At 41.6% G+C, this 25,821-nt stretch overlaps 1 protein-coding gene across 2 annotated transcripts in view; it reads right to left on the bottom strand.

The window, feature by feature from the left end:
- Window positions 1-25,821, bottom strand: part of ttc33 (tetratricopeptide repeat domain 33) — a 65,849-nt gene that overhangs the window by 29,309 nt on the left and 10,719 nt on the right. For both annotated transcript variants that reach the window (XM_021590585.3, XM_090227127.1), the window contains exon 2: window positions 11,778-11,859. In XM_021590585.3, coding sequence (XP_021446260.3) covers window positions 11,778-11,859 — 82 coding nt within the window. The remainder of the gene's footprint in view (window positions 1-11,777; window positions 11,860-25,821) is intronic.

Genomic DNA, 25,821 nt, shown 5'->3' with positions numbered 1-25,821 from the left:
AGTGGCTTAAAAGTCGTAAATACAAAAAAATAAACAGTCCATATAAGGAAATCAGTCAATTGAAATTAATTCATTAGGCCATCATCTATGGATTTCTCCATTCACTATTTAATTGCATAGATGACATGCATATTTTTTCCCCAGCCACTGATTCAAGAAAGGTGCATGATAATGGCCCACTCTAAATCAAAACAAATATTATTTAGAATACATAAACACATATTATATTTAAACATATATTATTTAGAGTACATAAAGACAAGATTAAATTAAGAATAGTCTGACAGGTAACAAATATTAGCCTATCACTTGTAAATTATATATTTTCACTTGTGAATGATGCCCAGCGTAAGACAAGAAATGATTTATTTTGGCAACTTTTTCTAATTATAGTCTCACACCTCACGTAGCCGTACCCATACAGTGCATTCGGAAAGTGTTCAGACCACTTCTCTTTTTCCACATTTTGTTACGTTAGTCTTATTCTAAAATGGATCACATTGATTTTTTTCTCTCAATCTGCACACAATACCCCATAATGACAAAGCGAAAACAGGTTTTTAGAAATGTTTGCACATTTAAAAATATAAAACAGAAATAACTCATTTACATAAGTATTCAGAGCCTTTGCTATGAGACTCGAAATTCAGCTCATCTGCATCCGGTTTCCATTGATTATCTTTGAGATGTTTTTACAACTTGATTGGAGCCCACCTGTGGTAAATTCAATTGATTGGACATGATTTGGAAAGGCACACACACCTGTCTATATAAGGTCCCACAATTTGACAGTGCATGTCAGAGCAAAAACCAAGCCATGAGGTTTAAGGAATTGTTCATAGAGCTCCGAAACAGGATTGTGTCAAAGGAAAAGATCTGGGGAAGGGTACCAAAAATGTCTGCATTGAAGGTCCCCAAGAATACAGTGGCCTTCATCATTATTAAATGGTGACTAAATGATGTTTGGAAACACCAAGACTCTTCCTAAAGCTGGACGCCCAGCCAAACTGACCAATCGGGGGAGAAGGGCCTTGATCAGGGAGGTGACTAAGAAACTGATGGTCACTCTGACAGAGCTCCAGAGTTCCTCTGTGGAGATGGGATAACATTACAGAAGGATAACCATCTCTGCAGCACTCCACCAATCAGGTCTTTAGGGTAAGGTGGCCAGACGGAAGTCACTCCTCAGTAATAGGCACGACAGCCCGCTTGGAGTTTTCCAAAAGGAACCTAAAGACTCTCAGACCATGAGAAACAAGATTATCTGGTCTGAGGCAACCTGGCACCATCCTTACAGTAAAGCTAGGTTGGCAGCATCATGGTGTGGGGATGTTTTTCAGCGACAGGGACTGGGAGAGTAGTCTGGATTGAGGGAAAGAGGAACGGAGCAAAGTACAGAGAGATCCTTCATGAAAACCTACTCCAGAGTGCTCAGGACCTCATACTAGTGGCGTAGGTTCACCTTCCAACAGGACAACAACCCTAAGAACACAGCCAAGACAACGCAGGGGTGGCTTCAAGGACTAGTTTCTGAATGTCCTTGATTTGCCCAGCCAGAGCCCAGACTTGAACCCGATCTAACATCTCTGGAGAGACCTGCAAAATAGCTGTGCAGCAACGCTCCCCATCCAACCTGACAGAGCTTGAGAGGATCTGCAGAGAAGAACGGGAGAAACTCTCCAAATACAGGTGTGCCACGCTTGTAGCATCATACACCCAAGAAGACTCAAGACTGTAATTGCTGCCAAAGGTGCTTCAACAAAGTACTGACTTAAAGGTCTGAATACTTATGTAAATGTGATTTCAAATTGTTTAATACATTTGCTAAAATAAAAAATAAACCCTTTTTGTTTTGTCATTATGGGGTATTGTGCAGATTGATGAGGGTAATCAACAATTTAATCAACTTTTAAATAAGGCTGTAACATAACAAAATGTGGAAAAAGTTGAAAAGGCTGAATTGAATGCACTGTAGGCCTATATGTTTTGTATCACAACGAAAGTGGTCAAATAACTTCTTAAAATTAAGCACATTAATCCGCTTTACAAGGGATGTAGAGGCTAACTGGCATACATAAGAAATGTTTCAAGTTGGGGGAAAATAATATTCACAATAAAAATGCACCTTTGCGATCACTTTTGATAATGTTGTTTTCCCACTAATGGAATATTCACGCTTATAGCCTACTGCGGTGTGCACATTGCTGCGCTTATAATGTGAAGAAATAGCTTAATAGTTTATTAACATTTTAAGCTAAACTTTCTGATCCGTTACGTCAGCCTCATTGCATAAAACAAGTGTTTTTATGCTAGTGGATGTATTAATTTGAGATCTATCGCATCCCACAACTGTCCCAGACTATGTTTGGAATATTAATTTCTCGCACAGAATAGGTCAACTTTTGAAGTATTGGGGATAGTAGATGGACATAGGCTATTAACCCACTGTTCCTAGGCCGTCATTGAAAATAAGAATTTGTTTTAACTGACTTGCCTAGTTAAATAAAGGTCAAATAAAAAATGAAAAGCTTTTTCTGTTCGGTAGGCCTACTCATCTTGTTGGCTGACGAAAAGTAATTGTGGACAGTTCTTCCGATATCTTAAATATGGAACTCGGAATTGGATAAGGACTTGTGCAGTTGCGTCCCAGATGTGTCTGTCTTCACTTGTAGCCTGTGAGAAAGACCAATCACGTAATGGAGAGCCATGTGAGTGAGAGGTGCTTCGGAGCAAGCAGCACTATAGGAGAAGGGAATTATCATTATTATATTCAGCCAAGGGCACAATGGCCACTGGCCGCAAAAGGCATGGATTTTGTTTAGGGAGGATTACGGCCACACAAAAGGTGATGCTGCCAGGAAATTCAAGGCATTATCAAGTGCTTGTCAAATTTTGAATAAGAGATGAAGTGTGTACAGCCTGTGAAGAAAAACAAAGCAGAGCTCATGCCTTTCATGCAACTATTTTCAAATAATCATTAGTCGCATCATGGAACCTTTCAATGTATTAAAAATCAAAACATATAGCCCAACGTTTGTAGAACAACTAAAGTTACATTAATAACTCTAAATTTAGCATATAGGAGTACCTATTTCTTTGATAACTGCTTAACACTGAATATGTCCCTCAAATCGTTTCGAGAACATATCCTTTATATTTTATTCAGCTTTGTTCAATTTTATTCTTCATACTATAAAATGTAAAAGGTCACAGAATTCTAATCACATCTTGTCTGCTAAATGAACTAGTGTAGCCCACAGCAATATGGCACAGCCAGATGAGGACCTAACATAAGGACAACTCAGAGTATGCTATTCTGTTCTTCTAAAATAGACTACATTTTCTTAATTCCATGTTTCTTTAGACCTGTCTAAAATAAATCATGGATTTATTGTGAAGGTGTAGGCTATATTACATGGATTTTTGACTTTTTCAAATGTAGATGTTCCAAAGGTCTGCATCAGTGGCTTGTAGGGAAGCCACGAGATGCTAAAAGTTTGTGTCAATTACCATGACACCCGGCAGTTATTTACTTGATGAAATTTTGTGACCTCCACAGCCCTTGTCACATATCTTTCTTTTTTTTAAGTATGGGCGTGGATCAGAAAACCAGTCAGTATCTGGTGTGACCACCATTTGCCTCATGCAGTACGACATCTCCTTTGCATAGAGTTGATCAGGCTCGTGGCCTGTGGAATGTTGTCCCACTCCTCTTCAATGGCTGTGTGAAGTTGCTGGACATTGGTGGGAACTGGAACATGCTGTTGTACATGTTGATCCAGAGCATCCCAAACATGCTCAATGGGTGACATGTCTGGTGAGTATGCAGGCCATGGAAGAACTGGGACATTTTCAGCTTCCAGGGATTGTGTACAGGTCCCTGCGATATGAGGCCGTGCATTATCATGCTAAATTAATCAAATAGCCACCCGGACTATTTACATTGACCCCCCTTTGTTTTTACAGTGCTGCTACTCAATCTTTATTTTCTATGCATAGACACTTCACCTCTACCTTCATGTACAAATTACCTCGACTAACCTGTACCCACGCACAATTGCCTGTGGTTGGGAGGCCGGTTAGACATACAGCCAAATTCTCTAAAACAATGTTGGAGGCAGCTTATGGTAGGGAAATTAACATTAAATTCTCTGGCAGGAGCTCTGGTGGGCATTCATGCAGTCAGCATACCAATTGCACACACCCTCAAAACTTGAGACATCTGTGGCATTGTTGTGTGTGACAAAGCTGCACATTTAGAATGGCATTTTATTGTCCCTAGCACAAGGTGTAATGACCATGCTGTTGATGAGATTTGATCACACAACCTTTGCGGGATGCTAGTGGTTTGCATTATATGCCCACCCATCAAACCACCCTCCTTTAGTTTTGCCTTAAGTAACCATCTGCCTCATGTAATCATACCAAAAGTAACAAATCATAATAATTTGAATGTCCCGGATTTACATTTACTATGTTATGTCGAGTCTATGAGGGGCGGTAGGCTACCTAGTAGTTAGAGCATTGGGCCAGTAACCAAATGGTTTCTAGAACGAATCCCTGAGCTGACAAGGTAAAAATCTGTTGTTCTGCCCCTGAACAAGGCAGTTAACCCACTGTTCGTAGGCCGTCATTGTAAATAACAATTTGTTCTTAACTGACTTGCCTAGTTAAATAAAAAATAAAATATGAGACCAGGCTGGATCACCAACACTGGACAATTGAGGAGTGGAAAAACATTGCCTGATCTGACGAATCCTAGTTCCTGTTGACACGGTCACGATTTGGAGTAAGCAGCACGAGTCCATGGCCCCATCCTGCCTGGTGTGGGGAATATTTTCTTGGCACACGTTAGGCCCCCTGGTACTAATTGAGCAATGTTTCCATTACCCAAATAATTCAGGCTGTTCTGGAGGCAAATGGCAGTCCGTCCCGGTACCAGATGGGTGCACTCAATAAACTGGCCATTGAGTGTACAGCTCTATTATGCGTGGGAATACTTTGATACAGAGTTCCAAAATAAAAATGGACTTGGAGCTGATTTCCTGGTGTTTTAGTCTTTAGTTTTAGTCCAACAACAAAAAAGCGTCAGGACACCACCATTTTTGCTTTGTAGCACCTACAAATTAAACAATATTAAACAAACAAACAAAATTAAACAATATAAGGCCAAAAAGTCAAAAATATTCCAACTTCAATAGATGTCTCAATTATGCTTTAAGATCAAAATATCAAATATATGCTAACAATCCTTCCTCCAAAAATAATATTTTAAGGATTACATTTCGTAAAAATCATGCTATTTTTTTTGTCCTGGTTTAGTGAGGAATCACCCCTCTGGAAAACATATTGGTCCTGACATTATAGTGCAGTCCTACGGTCTATGTTATGTATTCATTTCAGCAATGGCAGGCGAGTTACAGCAGGATCCTGGTAAACGACCTGTTATTACATTACAAATGAGGGTTAGAGTACTGGCCATAATACACAGCGACCTCCAGTGATAGATACACTGCTAATGACTCCATCTGTCTCTGGACTGCAGACCACAGGAGCAACTAGTGCTGTAATGTACTGAGGTAGAAAGAGCGGGCCCAGAGAGGACGTGCCCAGGAAGAGAATAGTGACTCCATAAGTGATTGTCTAAGAAATAAATAAATAAAAATATATATGTTGTGTATTAGGTTAAAAAGTGAGAAAATAACAAATGGTGGATCAGTCTTAGGAACAAAACTCCAATCTCTTGGGTTCAAATTTAGTTTGTTCTGTGATTTATGTTTTTGACTGTTTTTCTAAGGCAAACGTTATATTCAATGGACAAAAAAAGTTTGTCCTCATCATTCATGCTCTCATGCAGCCTAACAGAAATACATCAGTGAAGTGACGCCATGGCTGCAATGAGATCGATCTCATGCCAACCAATCAAAACTTTAAAGGAACAGAGTGACAAACACACAAAAGGACCATGCGAGCGTGACGGATGGACAAACAGACAGAGAGGACTGTGAGCATCACAGAGAAACTGAGTGAGTTAAAGGGAGGAACGTGATGAGAGGAAGTGAATGGCAAATGTCAGAGTTGTGTCTCCATCCCAGTCTTCTGGCTCTGAGAGAGGCATCTCACCTCTGAGACAGCCTTATAGCTGGTCTTGCAGCAAGTGCAGAACGTCCAAAAGACAGAGACTGGACTAATGGGGACATACAGTGCCTTGCGAAAATATTCGGCCCCCTTGAACTTTGCGACCTTTTGCCACATTTCAGGCTTCAAACATAAAGATATAAAACTGTCTTTTTTTGTGAAGAATCAACAACAAGTGGGACACAATCATGAAGTGGAACGACATTTATTGGATATTTCAAACTTTTTTAACAAATCAAAAACTGAAATATTGGGCATGCAAAATTATTCAGCCCCCTTAAGTTAATACTTTGTAGCGCCACCTTTTGCTGCGATTACAGCTGTAAGTCGCATGGGGTATGTCTCTATCAGTTTTGCACATCGAGAGACTGAATTTTTTTCCCATTCCTCCTTGCAAAACAGCTCGAGCTCAGTGAGGTTGGATGGAGAGCATTTGTGAACAGCAGTTTTCAGTTCTTTCCACAGATTCTCGATTGGATTCTGGTCTGGACTTTGACTTGGCCATTCTAACACCTGGATATGTTTATTTTTGAACCATTCCATTGTAGATTTTGCTTTATGTTTTGGATCATTGTCTTGTTGGAAGACAAATCTCCGTCCCAGTCTCAGGTCTTTTGCAGACTCCATCAGGTTCTCTTCCAGAATGGTCCTTTATTTGGCTCCATCCATCTTCCCATCAATTTTAACCATCTTCCCTGTCCCTGCTGAAGAAAAGCAGGCCCAAACCATGATGCTGCCACCACCATGTTTGACAGTGGGGATGGTGTGTTCAGCTGTGTTGCTTTTACGCCAAACATAACGTTTTGCATTGTTGCCAAAAAGTTCAATTTTGGTTTCATCTGACCAGAGCACCTTCTTCCACATGTTTGGTGTGTCTCCCAGGTGGCTTGTGGCAAACTTTAAACAACACTTTTTATGGATATCTTTAAGAAATGGCTTTCTTCTTGCCACTCTTCCATAAAGGCCAGATTTGTGCAATATACGACTGATTGTTGTCCTATGGACATAGTCTCCCACCTCAGCTGTAGATCTCTGCAGTTCATCCAGAGTGATCATGGGCCTCTTGGCTGCATCTCTGATCAGTCTTCTCCTTGTATGAGCTGAAAGTTTAGAGGGATGGCCAGGTCTTGGTAGATTTGCAGTGGTCCGATACTCCTTCCATTTCAAGATTATCGCTTGCAAAGTGCTCCTTGGGATGTTTAAAGCTTGGGAAATCTTTTTGTATCCAAATCCGGCTTTAAACTTCTTCACAACAGTATCTCGGACCTGCCTGGTGTGTTCCTTGTTCTTCATGATGCTCTCTGCGCTTTTAACGGACCTCTGAGACTATCACAGTGCAGGTGCATTTATACGGAGACTTGATTACACCCAGGTGGAGTGTATTTATCATCATTAGTCATTTAGGTCAACATTGGATCATTCAGAGATCCTCACTGAACTTCTGGAGAGAGTTTGCTGCACTGAAAGTAAAGGGGCTGAATAATTTTGCACACCCAATTTTTCAGTTTTTGATTTGTTAAAAAAGTTTGAAATATCCAATAAATGTTGTTCCACTTCATGATTGTGTCCCACTTGTTGTTGATTCTTCACAAAGAAATACAGTTTTATATCTTTATGTTTGAAGCCTGAAATGTGGCAAAAGGTCGCAAAGTTCAAGGGGGCCGAATACTTTCGCAAGGCACTGTATATTTTTATTCCACCGACCAGTCAGACTATTCATGTGTAATGAAACACATCAGAATATAACTTAATGCGGGAGGGATATGTCTCCTCCGCTACACAGCATACAAGTAGACTTGTGTGTGTGTGTGTGTGTGTGTGTGTGTGTGACCCTGTTAATGTATCCCTTCTAAAGCATGACTAATCTGTAGCAACCAAGAATACAGTCGAGGACATGAGGACAGAGTTAAACAACATTTAAAACCGCACACTTCATGAGTAAAAGAACATGATATTACATTTCCCCTAAAGAAGGTAATAACGGAAGCTTTCATTATTTGCCACATAGGTCACGTAATTAATTTCTACTCAGATTTCATAATCATGGTTAATAATGTCAGCCATTAAAAGCGTGGAGGGAGAATGTTTATTGGAAAGGTTCAGGCTATAAGGAGAAAGTTAATTGTGTTACAGATACTGTTGGAGTATGTCAGGGTACATGTGGTGTGACTACATCACAGTCGGGTTTAGGTCGCTATTCTGCTTTGGCCCTCCGGTCAGTAATTAGATAGCTGGCTCGACTAATTTACCAAACAACATATTTTTATGCTGACATGGGCTAATTGAGTGAATGTCAGTGATTGACGTGAGAAACTGCTGATGCACAGCCACATTTCGAAATTGCAACGTGTGTATTCTATTATTCTAAGACCCCGACGGAGTCCCCCCAAAATATATATACAGTGCCTTCAGAAAGTATTCAGACCCCTCAACTTTTTCCACATTTTGTTACGGTACAGCCTTATTGTAAAATGTATTAAATTGTTTTTGTCCCTCCTCACCAATCTACACACAATACCCCATAATGACAAAGGAAAAACAGGTTTTCAGAAGTGTCTCCTAATAATGATTCAGACCCTTTACTCAGTACTTCGTTGAAGCACCTTTGGCAGCGATTATAGCATTGAGTCTTCTTGGGTATGACGCTACAAGCTTGGCACACCTGAATTGAGAGTTTCTCCCATTCTTCTCTGCAGATCCTCTCAAGCTCTAAGGTTGGATGGGGAGCGTTGCTGCACAGCTATTTTCAGGTGTCTCCAGAGATGTTTGATCGATCGGGTTCAAGTCAGGGCATTGGCTGGGTCACTCAAGGACATTCAGAGACTTGTCCTGCGTTGTCTTGGCTGCGTGCTTAGGGTCGTTGTCCTGTTTGAAGGTGAAACTTCACCCCAGTCTGAAGTCTGGAGTAGATTTTAATCAAGGATCTCTCTGTACTTTGCGCCGTTCATCTTTCCCTCGATCCTGACTAGTCTCCCAGTCCCTGCCACAGAAAAACATCCCCACAGCATGATGCTGCCACCACCATGCTTCACCGTAGGGATGGTGCCAGGTTTCCTCCAGGCGTGACGCTTGGCATTCAGGCCAAATAGTTCAATCATGTTTCTCATGGTCTGAGAGTCCTTTAGGTGCCTTTTGGCAAACTCCAAGTGGGCTGTCATGTGCCTTTTACTGAGGAGTGGCTTCCGTCTGGCTACCCTACCGTAAAGGCTGGATTGCTGGAGTGCTGCAGAGATGGTTGTCTTTCTGGACAGTTCTCCCATCTCCACAGAGGAACTCTGGAGCTCTGTCAGAGTGACCATCACTTTCTTGGTAACCTCATTGACCAAGGCTCTTCTCCCCCAATTGTTCAGTTTGGCAGGGCGGCCAGCTCTAGGATGAGTCTTGGTGGTTCCAAACATCTTCCATTTAACAATGATGAAGGCCACTGTGTTCTTGGGGAGCTTGAATGCTGCAGCACTGTTTTTGTACCCTTCCCCTGATCTCTGCCTCGACACAATCCTGTCTCAGAGCTCTAAGGACAAATCCTTAGCATGGTTAACTGTGGGACCTCATTTAGATGGGTGTGTGCTGTTAAAAGAAAAATCTATATTGCAACCTCTTTGCAATAAAGAATTGAGACCAGGATGACATCAGCTGAGTGCATACATTTAGAAAGTTCACAACACATTTTAAACTCTTCCTTTGTAGGCGTCACTTCCCAAGCTATACATTTTATGAACCCAATGAGATTTCCACCTTTCCCCTGTGGAATGTCCATGGCCCTCTCTTTGTTTAGCTATCCATCTTCTGGGCCTGACCCTGCTCTCTGATCCTAGGCAATTTCCTCTTATCTGATTAGGTCCACCTTTATAAATTAGTATATACAGATTTTCCTAAACTCCATTAATACTCACAATAATCACTCGCTAAAAAGGATAAAAACAAACTACAGTTTAAATTGAAAAATGTTACATTTCAACAGAATCCATCAGTAACTTTCCAAATCATGTCCAATCAATTGAATATACCACAGGTGCACTCCAAGTTGAAGAAACATCTCAAGGACGATCAATGGAAACAGAATGCACCTGAGCTCAATTTCGAGTCTCATAGCAAAGGCAATGAATACTTATGTAAATAAGGTATTTCTGTATTTTCTAAAAACATGTTTTCGCTTTGTCTTTATGGGATATTGTGTGTAGATTGCTGAGGATTTGTATTTATTGAATCCATTTTAGAATAAGGCTGTAACGTAACAAAACGTATATAAATAAAAACACAGTACCAGTCAAAAGTTTGGACAACTACTCATTCAAAGGTTTTTCTTTATTTTTACTATTTTCCACATTGTAGAATAATAGTGAAGACAAAACTATGAAATAACACATAACACATTTAAAACAGATCTTCAAAGTAGCAACCCTTTGCCTTGATGAAAGCTTTGCACACTCTTGGCATTCTCTCAACCAGCTTCATGTGGAATTATTTTCCAACAGTCTTGAAGGAGTTCCCACATAGCACTTGTTGGATGCTTTTCCTTCACTCTGCGGTTCAAATCATCCCAAACCATCTCAATTGGGTTGAGGTCAGGTGATCGTGGAGGCCAGGTCATCTGATGCAGCAGTCAATCAATCTCCTTCTTGGTCAAATAGCCCTTAAACAGTCTGGAGGTCTAATGTCCATTGCTCGTGTTTCTTGGACCAAGCAAGTCTTCTTCTCATTGGTATCCTTTAGTAGTGGTTTCTTTGCAGCAATTTGAACCATGAAGGCCTGAAGTCTCCTCTGAACAGTTGATGTTAAGATGTGTCTGTATCTTGAACTCTGAAACATTTATTTGGGCTGCAATCTGAGGTGCAGTTAACTCCATCCTCTGCAGCAGAGGTAACTGAGGCTTCCTTTCCTGTGGCGGTGCTCATAACAGCCAGTTTCATTAAAGAGCTTGATGTTTTTTGCGACTGCACTTGAGGAAACTTTCAAAGTTCTTGAAATGTTCCGTATTGACTGACCTTCATGTCTTAAAGTAATGGACTGTTGTTTATCTTTGCTTATTTGAGTTGTTCTTGCCATAATAGCGACTTGGTCTTTTACCAAACAGGGCTATCTTCTGTATACCACCCCTACCTTGTCACAACAACTGATTGGCTCAAATGCATTAAGGAAAAAATTCCACAAATATACTTTTAACAAGGCATACCTGTTAATTGAAATGCATTCCAGGTGACTACCTCATGAAGCTGGTTCAGAGAATGCCAAGAGTGTGCAAAGTTGTCATATAGAAAATAGTAAAAATAAAGAAAAACCCTTGAATGAGTAGGTGTGTCCAAACATTTGACTGGTACTGATTAGCGGGCCGTCAATTGCCCATCCGTGGCCTAAAGGGAGCTTCCAGGAGAAACTTACCTCTGACAGTCAAATTGTATCTGGAGGTAAATTCGACACACTGTGATTGTATTGTACCAGCACAGAGAACAAAGGGAGAAAAAAGGTTCATACAAACAAAATATTCTGTTTGTAGCAAAGACAAATCAAGGAAGTTATTATCTGGCTGTATCTGGCAATATTTGGCTGGCTGTCGTCTGATGGCTGGAGAATTGGCGAACTAGAGAGACAACAGGAGGAGAGGAGGATAAGTAGCTGAGAGCTGTAGTACTGTAATGTACCTGGGACTTCATCTCGTACAGTAGAGGGTTTTCTGGAGTCATCTGGATGGCTTCATCCCACCTCTTAACGGCCTCCCAGTGCCTGAGACGAACACAAACACAAAATCAAGGTTACATACTGTACATCAGGGATGGGCAACAAAAAAATCTGAATTCATCATGAGGGATCGCAGTGGGTCAAGGAAATGCGTACCCTACGCACAGTCCAAGACATACAGTCAACTGATTTGTTCAATCAATCTATTTGTGCAGTTAAACTACTTAACTCTTAAATAAATGCATTATATCAGTAGCCAGGGCCGGCCCTAGCCTTTAGGGGGCCCTAAACGAGACTTGGTTGAGGGTCTCCCCCACCTTGCGGGCCACAGTGGCTTGGGGGTCTGCCTACAAACATCCATACCCCACATGCAGTCGGAGCCAACCCTAGTCTTAAAGCAAGTTTTGCTGCAATTCTACACATTTTGCCATGGGTGGAGAGAAGATTTCAAAACTTTATAAGAAATGTCATGAAATATATTTTTAAAATGCCATGAGGCAGAGAAGAAGAAGGTGCAATTTTACAGAGAATTTCCTGCAATTCTATCCATTTGCCATGGGGCGGATTTTATTTTACTGTTTGAAAGCTAATCTCATGCAATTCTACTAATTCCCTGCAATTCTACACATTTTGCCATGACTTATGCCATGTTAATATGATATCTGAGAGAGTGACTAACAACCAAATGTCTAAATTGCACCTTCTGTATTGTCCTATTTTAACTCTCAACAGTAATTTCAAACCACGACTGATTTACAAAAATTATTTAAATTGATCTGCGGGCCAACATCTCTTGCCCATCCCTGCAATCTGGCAATATGTCGACTACTTTGGCTATACCAAGCTTACAGAAGACCACAGAGTACCAGGAAAAGAACAAACAAAGCACTGTGTGTACTAAATTATGCATTGTGTTTCTAAAAGATAAACTTTAAATTGTGATGTGGTCTCCCGATTAAATGGGCGGATGGCAAAGTTGATGTGCTTGGTGCACATATCTCAGAAAAGTTTAGCAATCTTCCAACTACTAACTTTGATAGAAAACTTTGCAAAATACTTTGCAAAATAGATATGATGTCGAGACGGAAACACCTGTCCATCTAAGGGAAAATTAACCTGATTAATTCTCTAGTTTACATATTTATTCATGGCTCTACCGACTACAGGAAAATCCTTTCTCAAGTAATGCGAGAATTCCTTTGGAATGACAAACCAGATAAAGTTCAATGGGATATTTATATAATGAACATGCCTTGAGGGTTAAAACATATTAAAGGGATACTTTGGGATTTTGGCAGAGGCCCTTTAACTACCATGATAGCAGATACCCATAGACTTCCAGTCATTGCGCTAACGCCAGTTAGTATTGGCTTGCTAAAATACCTCTTAACTTCCTTCAAGCTGGACAAAGAGACATAAAAATGGTATCCACAAGTTCATCTGACTCTGGGGAAGTACTTAAAGGGCCTCATTGCAAAAATCCCAAATTATCCCTTTAAAGGATAGAAAGCATTCATTTTTACTCACCAATGTAACAACATGGTGTCAAAGACTTAGTTGTAGTCACAATCTGGTTATCTATAGGTACAAACGGTTATGTATTTTGGTTATTACAACGCACTAATTCTCAACGTCATATGGAGGATCTACTCTGTGCTACAGATTTCATATGCTAGCTCGATAGCTTGTAGACAAAATAATGAAGTAGTGTCTGGTAGCTTCAATAAAAAGACAAAGATTTGTAGTTGAAAAAGTTGTTGCATGTATAGATTTTTTATAGATTTTTAACTTGCTCTTAGACTGCACGACTTGGACTTGACTCTAGTCTTGGCCCATTCTACATGGGGCTCGACTTGAGACTCGAACCTTGTGACTTGAGACTTGCTTGTGACTTGAATAATAGTGACTTGGTCCCACCTCTGTTGAGCTGTGACAAACGGCATAAAATCTGACTCATTGTTGTGTTAAAGTGTTTAGATGCGGATGGGCCGCTACATCATGAGAAGCATTGTTAAGCCCTTGATACAACTAGGAGTTAATTTAGCTCTAGACAAGACCTCTGATGTCTGTCTGGCAGGCAGGCAGGCAAGCAGGCAGAATGACCCACTCGACAGACATAGATCCACCAATAGACTGATGCTGTAATACAACACCAATGCCCACAGATAGCCTCCCGTTTGATTAACCTTCATTGTGGAACGCAAACATATGCTCACACTGTATGAACAGTGTAGGGTTGATAAAGATAACCAATTAAAGTTATGAAATCAGATCCGCCCTGTGTGATTGTCCCTCATCGGAGGAGGATATGACATCTATTATCCTGAAGAATGTGAGCTTATTAAATGCCATACGATATCAGTGGTAATCTATGGTTCAAGATGAGTCACCTCAGCTATATCTATTGTCTGGTGTAGTTGATGTGATCTGTCATTCAACTATGTGACCGACTCAGATAGGAAATGGTTCATGGAAATTTATGATGACTAGCATCCGCCCGTTTTCCCACCAGTATTCAAGTCTATTCTGTATTTGAGTCATAGATTTGTGTTTCTAGGTTATCTGTTGCACCTGCTTAGAAAGTACATATGAAACCAAGCAGGCAGCACCTGAGTCCCTTCTTTACTCTAGACACAGCCAGCACCAAACATACCCAGAAGTAGTACACAGGACTGAAATAAACCTGGGAGGTAGCTATCACTCCACAGAAGGTCCAGTGGATGTACACACAGACTGCAGTCTGCCTGGCCTTCTTGAGGAGTAAGGACATCGGTCTGTCTGTTTGTGTCTTGTCTGAGAGCAGCAGGAGCAACGGGGTTGCTTACCAGCTTCACTCAGCATGCAACAATAACGTTTTTGTAAAAGTAAAAAGTAACTTTATCTATTACGGTTTGATAATTGGTATTGGAGTGTAAAATGTAAAAGCCAACCTTAATGTCTCAGTTTAAGAGCTTCAGTACCGTTTGTGTCCGGCTGACTAAGAACACACCATAATGTCTTGTAAGGTGATAGGCTCTCCCGGTCTCACCTCAACGACCTTCTCTCACATATGTTAATATTGGCTGCGAAGTGATTCAGTTAAAGTGGAACTGACAGCATTTTAACTACTTTGCAGATATGAAACAAATATACAATCATAATATGAGTCAAATATCAAATTCCCAGTTTATGCTACCAAACTGCCTTTATAAGAGGTTTGAAAATAGGTTCCATTTTACTCAACATTCCATGACGTACACTAAGGCATTGTTGGCAGCATAGATGGATGCAGTTCAATGCATGATTCAAATAATTCAGCTATACATTTCTGGGTAGCCTAAAAAAATATTGCTGTCAAGTTGTAAATCACAGCTGGCCTGGTACATTGTTTGCTGCCTCCATTCGGATGCACTATTTCAGTTTCAATGTCTCAATATATTGGACAAAAACAGACAAATGTAACCAAGACTGAGAATGTCAATACAATCAAACTATGATCACAAATCAGTCATGGGAAAAAGTCAGTCACTCACCCACTCCTCCAATGGCATGACATCCTCCTAGCAAGCTAAAAACACGGAGCCTAATTTTAGCTAGATAGCAGCTAGCAAGCTAGCTGGGAGGATGTCATGCCATTGGAGGAGTGGGTGAGTGACTGACTTTTTAACCTAATATCATTTTTCAGTGGCTATACACAGCTATAGATTACAGGTGTTATTTGGTTAGCTAGTAATAAATGTGAATTGTTTTGCTAGCTAGCTATGCTGAACTTTAATGACTTTTCTAGTTAGCATATCTCATTCGTTCGAAAAGTAACTTTGGCTGAACACTTCGATTTCAGAGCACTCGTCAGAGTGTGCCAGAGACACAGAATAACTGATTCATTTACGTACGCGCAACACCCATTGCATATGACCAGTGTCAGTAAATGTAGGCGAAAACAGTAAGTTAGTCACGAATGCTCTAGATAACATGCCTAACCAGCTCTGCTAGGGCAAATAAAATGGTCAGAGTGAGGTGTTCTCTCATTTGTGTCTGGAAGTAGCTAGCTAGCCATCTTTAGCCAATTAGCGTGGGTGTTTGGTTGGGACAAGCTACAATTCCCCATAATTTACCAGTAAAATTTTGATGGCCAACTAGCTGAAAAAGAGGGTTTATCTAACGTTCCCTCATTAGATTTTAGCTTATCTTGCTCTGACTTGCATGAGTTATTTACATATTTGCCGAAATCCATTCAGGTGGCTTTTGGCAAATGTGTTCTAATGATCGAAAGCCGCGATGAACTTGCTACTGCCTGTAAACTGTAATCACACTGTCCAGTTCAAAGTGAATGATGGCAGGCCCGTGTGGCAAATGGCTTATTTGCATAAAGGCCTACTGAAGCTCTGATTGGCTTTGACACACCGGTCTCCGTAGACTCCTGGATGACACCGATATTTTGATTGAGTTTTATTTACTGCAGTGTCTAATAATTGTCAAAACACAGCCTTTTTCCCCACTCTATATTGCTATATTATTTTCACAAACGCTTTACTAAATGTAAATCCCAAACGTTCTAAGAATTTAAAAAAAGGACCATATCTATGTTCTCGCACTGGGGGTGTATATGAACATAATTCTAATAAGATTTAATGTTGCTAAAATGCTGTCAGTTACACTTCAATACCATAAGCATGCATCCACACAAAGAACACAAAGCATTATCTAACATCTTTAACCATACGACTGCCCTGAGTCATTCAGGTTATGGACAAGAATGACAAACCTGCTATCCAACTACCTTAGATCACCAACTTGTTTCGTCATCTGTAGAAAATAAAGCAATAAGCTAATCAAACTAGGCCAGTTTGTGGAAATGTCATATTTGACAGATGATGCAATTAGCATGTGGTAATTGAGTTAGCTATGTACATATAGGTAGGGGTAAAGTGACTAGGCAACAGAATAGAGAAGACTGAGCAGTAGCAGCCAGCAGTGTATGTGGTGAGTGTGAATGCGTCAGTATGCATGTGTGTGAGTGTGTGTTGGGGTGTCAGTGTAAGTATGTGTGAGCGTGTGGGTAGAGTCAGTGCATAGAGTCAGCGCAAGAAAGTTTGTGCAAAAAAGGGTCAATGCAGGTAGCCATTTGATTAGCTATTTAGCAGTCTTATGGCTTGGGGCTAGAAGCTGTTCAGGCTCCTGTTGGTTCCAAACTTGGTGCGCTGGCACCGCTTGCCATGCGGCAGCAGAGAGAACAGTCTATTGCTCGGATGTCTGGAGTCTGACATTTTTTGGGCCTTCCTTTGACACTGCCTGGTATAGAGGTTCTGGATGGTAGCGAGCTTAGACCCAGTGATGTACTGGGCCGTAAGCACAACTCAGTTCCCGCACCAAGGGGTGATGCAGCCAGTCAAGATGCTCTCAATGATGCAGCTGTCAAACTTTGAGTATCTGAGAGCCCATGCCAAATCTTTTCAGCCTTTTGAGGGGGAAGAAGCAGTGCCCTCTTCACAACAGTGTGGATACGTGTGGACCATGTTTATTCCTTAGTGATATGGACACAGAGGAACTGGATGCTCTCGACCCGCTCCACTACATGCATGCTCGCCCCTCCGTTTCCTGTAGTCCATGATCAGCTCCTTTGTCTTGCTGACGTTGAGGGAGAGGTTGTTGTCCTGGCAGGAATAGGTTGAAAATGTCAGTTAAGACAGACACTTGCCAGCTGGTCAGCACATGCTCCGAGTATGCATCCTGGTATTCAGTCTTGCCCCGCAGCCTTGCAAATGTAAACCTGTTTAAAGGATTTTCGTAGATCGGCTACAGAGAGCGAGATCCACACAGTCGTCCAGAAAAGCTCGTGCTCTTGTGCATGGTTCAGTGTTGCTTGCCTCAAAGCGAGCATAGAAGGCATTTAGTTTGTCTGGTACGCTCGCGTCGCTGGGCAGCTCATGACAGGGTTTCCCTTTGTAATCTGTGATAGTTTTCAAGCCTTGCCACATTCATCGAGCATCAGAGCCCACTCCTTGAAAGCGGCAGCTCTAGCCTTTAGCTCAGTGAGGATGTTGCCTGTAATCCATGACTTCTGGTTGGGGTATGTATGCACGGTTACTATGGATCCGACGTGGTCAACGCATTGAAGCCAGTGACTGATGTGGGAAACTCTATGAATCCCAGAACATATTCCAGTCTGTACTAGTGAAACAGTCCTGTAACTTAGCATCTGCTTCATCGGACCACCTCTGCATCACTGGTACTTCCTGTTTGAGTTCCTGCATGTAAGCAGGAGGATAGAATTATGGCAGGGTTTCCCAAACTCGGTCCCAGGGACCCCAAGGGGTGCACGTTTTGGTTTTTGCCTTCGCACTACACAGCTGATTCAAATAATCAACTAATCATCAAGCTTTGATCATTTGAATCAGCTGTGCGCACCACTTGGGGTCCAGGGGACAGAGTTTGGTTAACGCTAAATTATGATCTGATTTGCCAAAGGGAGGGCCTTGAATGCATTTCTGTGTGTGGAGTAAAAGTGATCTAGAGTTGTCACCTCTAGCTGCACTGGTGACATTGCATGAAGCCGGAAGTAAATCTTTCTACTTTAATTTTATTATCTAGGCTATCTTTCTTTATTTTTCCAAGTGAGTTGATAAAGGAACACATTCTCATTTACAACAACGCTGTGGGAGACTTGCAGTGGAGAGGATGGGGTCAAATGAGCCATCGGAAACTGTTGATGAGAATTTAGCAGTTCACACTGAAGTCAACCGCCATACACTTGAAATCACTAAGTGCTTGCTCAAACCTCTCATGAAGTGAACAATATGACACTATTGTTCAAGATCGAAAGAGGAAGGGGTGAAAAATTGGGTGGCACAAGTGTGAAGAGAGGTGTAAAAATCTTTGCCGCAGACAATTACAGTTGTATGCATCAAGAAAACAACAACACAAACCCGTGATGTCAGTAACACAAGTGTGTTCTTTGCAAAAATGTAACTGGAAAGTTAGAACATGATGTACATGATTAACGTTTACCCCAAGTCAGTAAGTGTGAGTGAGTAATTTAGATGTGAAAGAGGAAGTTGAGCCCATAGGATAAGTGTGTAGGATTTTAATCAGATAAATATTCTTCTGGCTGACGCACCCAGATGTTCCCCCCACCCACACCGATCCACACACCCTATGTGGGAATGACAGACCAACAGATTATAATAGCCAAATAACCTCACAAAAAATGCTGTCTGGCATCAATAAAAAAAAAAAAAAAATTTTAAGAACAAGTGACAGAAATAAAACCCTCTTTGCTAAGTTTAGCCAGATAAACTGTAAAAAGGCCTCAAACAAGTAGCTAGCTAATAAAGGGCAGTTTTGGAGAGTAATCAACTACATGCATTTCACCTAGTAATTTAACTACATTTTGCAGCAGCTTGTTGGTAGTTGAACTAAATGCTAATCTTTGTAGTGTTTTCAGTAGTTAATTACTTGTTGCCATGTAGTGGTGTAGATAACTACTGGAACAACACAATTTTTATGAAAAGAAAATAAGTAGACCAAAAAATGTTTGGCATCAGATCTGCCTAATTCTTTTTAAACACTGTGTAATTTATCCTATTAAACACAAACAATCTATTCAAAAATTACTCCAGAGTGATCCGTCATTGCAATTTGCAGTCTATGACATTTCAGATGTACAGTCGTGGCCAAAAGTTGAGAATGACACAAATATTAATTTTGAAAGTCTGCTGGCTTTACATATACTCCAGAATGTTATGAAGAGTGATCAGATGAATTGCAATTAATTGCAATTGAACGGAAAACTGCAAATGAACTGAATCCCCAAAAAACATTTCCACTGCATTTCAACCCTGCCACAAAAGGACCAGCTGACATCATGTCAGTGATTCTCTCGTTAACACAGGTGTGAGTGTTGACGAGGACAAGGCTGGAGATCACTCTGTCATGCTGATTGAGTTCAAATAACAGACTGGATGCTTCAAAAGAAGGGTGGTGCTTGGAATCATTGTTCTTCCTCTGCCATCCATGGTTATCTGCAAGGAAACACGTGCCGTCATCATTGCTTTGCACAAAAAGGGCTTCACAGGCAAGGATATTGCTGCCAGTAAGATTGCACCTAAATCAAATCAAATTTTATTTGTCACATACACATGGTTAGCAGATGTTAATGCGAGTGTAGCGAAATGCTTGTGCTTCTAGTTCCGACAATGCAGTAATAACCAACGAGTAATCTAACTAACAATTCCAAAACTACTGTCTTGTACACAGTGTAAGGGGATAAAGAATATGTACATAAGGATATATGAATGAGTGATGGTACAGAGCAGCATAGGCAAGATACAGTAGATGGTATCGAGTACAGTATATACATATGAGATGAGTATGTAAACAAAGTGGCATAGTTAAAGTGGCTAGTGATACATGTATTACATAAGGATACAGTCGATGATATAGTGTACAGTATATACGTATGCATATGAGATGAATAATGTAGGGTAAGTGACATTATATAAGGTAGCATTGTTTAAAGTGGCTAGTGATATATTTACATCATTTCCCATCAATTCCCATTATTAAAGTGGCTGGAGTTGAGTCAGTGTCAGTGTGTTGGCAGCAGCCACTCAATGTTAGTGGTGGCTGTTTAACAGTCTGATGGCCTTGAGATAGAAGCTGTTTTTCAGTCTCTCGGTCCCAGCTTTGATGCACCTGTACTGACCTCGCCTTCTGGACGATAGCGGGGTGAACAGGCAGTGGCTCGGGTGGTTGATGTCCTTGATGATCTTTATGGCCTTCCTGTGACATCGGGTGGTGTAGGTGTCCTGGAGGGCAGGTAGTTTGCCCCCGGTGATGCGTTGTGCAGACCTCACTACCCTCTGGAGAGCCTTACGGTTGAGGGCGGAGCAGTTGCCGTACCAGGCGGTGATACAGCCCGCCAGGATGCTCTCGATTGTGCATCTGTAGAAGTTTGTGAGTGCTTTTGGTGACAAACCAAATTTCTTCAGCCTCCTGAGGTTGAAGAGGCGCTGCTGCGCCTTCTTCACAATGCTGTCTGTGTGAGTGGACCAATTCAGTTTGTCTGTGATGTGTATGCCGAGGAACTTAAAACTTGCTACCCTGTCCACTACTGTTCCATCGATGTGGATACGGGGGTGTTCCCTCTGCTGTTTCCTGAAGTCCACAATAATCTCCTTAGTTTTGTTGACGTTGAGTGTGAGGTTATTTTCCTGACACCACACTCCGAGGGCCCTCACCTCCTCCCTGTAGGCCGTCTCGTCGTTGTTGGTAATCAAGCCTACCACTGTTGTGTCGTCCGCAAACTTGATGATTGAGTTGGAGGCGTGCGTGGCCACGCAGTCGTGGGTGAACAGGGAGTACAGGAGAGGGCTCAGAACGCACCCTTGTGGGGCCCCAGTGTTGAGGATCAGCGGGGAGGAGATGTTGCCTACCCTCACCACCTGGGGGCGGCCCGTCAGGAAGTCCAGTACCCAGTTGCACAGGGCGGGGTCGAGACCCAGGGTCTCGAGCTTGATGACGAGCTTGGAGGGTACTATGGTGTTGAATGCCGAGCTGTAGTCAATAAACAGCATTCTCACATAGGTATTCCTCTTGTCCAGATGGGTTAGGGCAGTGTGCAGTGTGGTTGAGATTGCATCGTCTGTGGACCTATTTGGGCGGTAAGCAAATTGGAGTGGGTCTAGGGTGTCAGGTAGGGTGGAGGTGATATGGTCCTTGACTAGTCTCTCAAAGCACTTCATGATGACGGAAGTGAGTGCTACGGGGCGGTAGTCGTTTAGCTCAGTTACCTTAGCTTTCTTGGGAACAGGAACAATGGTGGCCCTCTTGAAGCATGTGGGAACAGCAGACTGGTATAGGGATTGATTGAATATGTCCGTAAACACACCGGCCAGCTGGTCTGCGCATGCTCTGAGGGCGCGGCTGGGGATGCCGTCTGGGCCTGCAGCCATTTATCACATCATCAAGAACTTCAAGGAAAGCGGTTCAATTGCTGTGAAGAAGGCTTCAGGGCGCCCAAGAAAGTCCAGCAAGCGCCAGGACTGTCTCCTAAAGTTGATTCAGCTGCAGGATCGGGGCACCACCAGTACAGAGCTTGCTCAGGAATGGCAGCAGGCAGGTGAGAGTGCACCTGCACGCACAGTGAGGCAAAGACTTTTGGAGGATGGCCTGGTGTCAAGAAGGGCAGCAAAGAAGCCACTTCTCTGCAGGAAAAACATCAGGGACAGACTGATATTCTGCAAAAGGTACAGGGATTGGACTGCTGAGGACTAGGGTAAAGTCATTTTTCACTGATGAATCCCCTTTCCGATTGTTTGGGAAATCTGGAAAAAACCTTGTCCGGGGGGAGACAAGGTGAGCGCTACCATCAGTCCTGTGTCATGCCAACAGTAAAGTATCCAATGACCATTCAGTGTGGGGTTGCTTCTCAGCCAAGGGAGTGGGCTCACTCATACTTTTTCCTAAGAATGAAGAATGTTACCAACACATCCTCCGAGAGCAACTTCTTCCGGCCATCCAGGAACAGTTTGGTGACGAACAATGCCTTTTCCAGCATGATGGAGCACCTTGCCATAAGGCAAAAGTGATAACTAAGTGGCTCGGGGAACAAAACATATATTTTTGGGGGGTCCATGGCCAGGAAACACCCCAGACCTTAATCCCATTGAGAATTTGTGGTCAATCCTCAAGAGGTGGGTGGACAAACAAGAACCCACAAATTCTGACAAACTCTGGGCGGCCAAGTTAATTGACAGCATGCCAGGGCGTATTGCAGAGGTCTTGAAAAAGAAGGGTCAACACTGTAAATATTGACTCTTAGCGTCAACTTCATGTAATTGTCAATAAAAGCCTTTGACACTTATGAAATGCTTGTAATTATACCTCAGTATTCCATAGTAACATCTGACAAAAATATCTAAAGACACTGAGGCAGCAGACTTTGTGAAAATTAATATTCGTGTCATTCTCAAAACTTTTGGCCACGACTGTACATATGATAATTTATCAAAAGTAGTTTGGATGCGGTGAACTACTTTTTCAGCGTAACTTTAGTTAAGTACACTATGTTTTTCTTTAGGGTAGCTTAACTTTTTCCGGTCTGAAGTAATTGGTAGCTTGGCAAACTGTATTTTCAGAGTAGCTTCCCCAACACTGATAACGGGAAGATGCTTTATTACATTAGGGGTATCTAACCCTGAGTAATCTGCCCAGTCTAACCAGATAAACTTTAAAAGGCCTCAGGGGAATCTAACCCTCAGTAAAGCAGGTTGACATCAGGGTCAATGTGGTTGCAGGAGGGGAAACACCGCAAACATCCCTTCCCCAACCGGCAGTATGCAGGGTTCTGTTCATTAGGCACCAAACAGAAGAAAAGTGAGAAAAAACAGAGGGACTACATGGACTTACTGGTTCAATGAGAAACATGAATTCCCATTTCCATTGCAAAACGTTTTAAAAATGGTTTCATACATGCCCTAAAAACCCCTGGACAGCCATACTGTTCCAGAGAGACAATTTCCTCAGCAGAATCTAGTTACTTCTCTCACTAACCTAATTACACTTGGTCACCACTGGCAACATACGTCTGGTAAAGTAGGGTGAGCAACAGGATCTAATGTCTGGGGTTTGGGCATTCATTGGCTGAAAGGTCCGTTGCAAAGGTCACATACTGTACAAGGATAATGACATGATGATATTCCATATCTAGCATAATGTATGTGTTCATGTGAGTGTGTGATGCATGTTCACATCACTGCGTAGTTTGTTCCACGAGAAACTCCCACTTTTAGCTTGATAATTATATTTCAGCTGAACATATCTCGATTGATTCAACTGATTATTGGGAATCTTTTCCCCTATTTAATTTTAGTGATAGTAATGGCTAGTGAGTGAGCCAAATTGGTCTTCATGATGTCATCAAAAACAATATAAAATGACGAGTAATTCCATGGTAACAGAATTATGCTGATTTTACAAAAAAACACATTTACAGGAAGAACTGTGCAGATAAAGTTAGGTAACAGAATACAACTGAGGGGAGCTTTACTGTAATCCTGTTACCAAATTTAGCATCTGCAGTTTTTACAGTAAATTTGAATTTTTTTAATTACTATTTAAAAATTGTTCAAAGTAGTCATTCTGAATAGAGTTGTATGGTTTGTTAAATGCCCAGTGCAGTTAAAATTATGTTCTTTCCTCTCAGTCTCCCCTAAATCCATTTGCGCCACTGCTAAATTGTGGACGCCACTGAAAACGTTTTCAGTGTAAACATAAATTACTAAAACCAGATAAAGTATATAGAAAAGTTAATGGAGAAACATATTTTTCAATAAGATCATCTTTGAGAACAAACAATCAATCACTACAAGACACTCATGGAGAATCTGAAATTCCAAAAATGTCATTGATTTTGTTGATAATTGATCATGTTTGAGTCCCTCAGATAGCATAAGAAAAAGGCATAAGCCATGGTAAAATGTGTACAATTGCAGGGAAGTAGCTTTGAAACCTCTGGCAAACTTTGCCACCGCTGCTGAAAAACATCTTAGGGGAAACACTGCCTGTGTTGTATATCATATTGTACAACAGCTGATGAAACACACTAAAGAAATGTGTTATTTCCTGATAGTTGCTGGTTGAAAATACAATCTACACAGGACCTTTGCATTATGGGCAGGCGTTTCGAATTTCCATGGTGACAACACCATGCAGTAAATTAGTAAATAAGCCAATAAAGAGGGTTCCAAACCTCTGCCAATAACAGCTACTTTCCCCCTCCTCACTCAGACCACTTCCAGACAGTCCTAGCAAAATTCCAGAAATGATTCGATATTGATATAAAATGGCTGCATTGGGCCTTTAACTTTGAAATCATTGGTCTTTGTTTGGCATACATTTTAAAGTGAAAAACGTCTCAGCATAATACCGTTACCCTAGAATTGCCCCTCATTAAACATTTTTAATGCACAAAAACATGACGTACACATGGCTGCATGACTACAATACAGGGTAATTATGTATGCTGTCCTTCACCAGATGAACACAAGATGACGGAGGTTGATTGTAGCGCTGACTCAGCATGGCATATACCAACATCTTTTCAATTTCTTATTAAAATTCAGTCAAACTACTTTGGGAAAAGCTGCATTTTTCAATAGCATCATCCCACCTAAGGACAAATGTGGAACAGAGAAACGAACGATCACGCTGACATGGCAGGTAGGTAATTACTGTGTGTCTGCATCCCAGATGGCACCCTATGGGCCCTGGTCAAAAGTAGTGCATTATATAGGGAATATGTTGCCATTTGGGACACATGACTGTCAGCTCCTTCAAGCTAAACACTTGTGGTTAATGACAAAGAATGAGTAGGGATAAAAATATTATGAACACAGAGAGAGACAGAGAGAGAGACAGAGAGAGAGAGAGAGAGAGAGAGAGAGACAGAGAGAGAGAGAGAGAGATTAATATGACTGAGTAGCTGGGCCTTGGGCAGGACTGGATTGTTGATATGAAGAATGGTAGGGATAAAAATATTATGAACACAGAGAGAGAGAGAGAGAGACAGAGAGAGACAGAGAGACAGAGAGAGAGACAGAGAGAGAGAGAGACAGAGAGAGATTAATATGACTTGAGTAGCTGGGCCTTGGGCAGGACTGGATTGTTGATATGAAGAGTCTTCAATATATAACCAAATATTATGGATTAGGCCACTAACAACCTTCAAAAACTCAAAATACACTGTGTACAAAACATTTACGAACAGCTTCCTAATATTGAATTGCACCCCCTTTCGCCCTTGTTGGGGCATGGCATCTACAAGGTGTTGAAAGTGTTCCATGGGATGACAGCCCATTTTGACAATGCTTCCCACAGTTGTCAAATTGGCTGGATGTCCTTTGGGTGGTGGACCATTCTTGATACACATGGGAAACTGTTGAGCGTGAAAACCCCACCAGCTTTGCAGTTCTTGACACACTCAAACCGGTGCCCCTGGAACCTACTATACCTACTATATCCCGTTCA

This window comes from Oncorhynchus mykiss, chromosome 29 (genome assembly GCF_057628025.1).
Source record: "Oncorhynchus mykiss isolate SJ-2025 chromosome 29, ASM5762802v1, whole genome shotgun sequence".
Lineage (NCBI taxonomy): Eukaryota > Metazoa > Chordata > Actinopteri > Salmoniformes > Salmonidae > Oncorhynchus > Oncorhynchus mykiss.
This window is presented reverse-complemented; position numbering and strand designations above follow the sequence as displayed.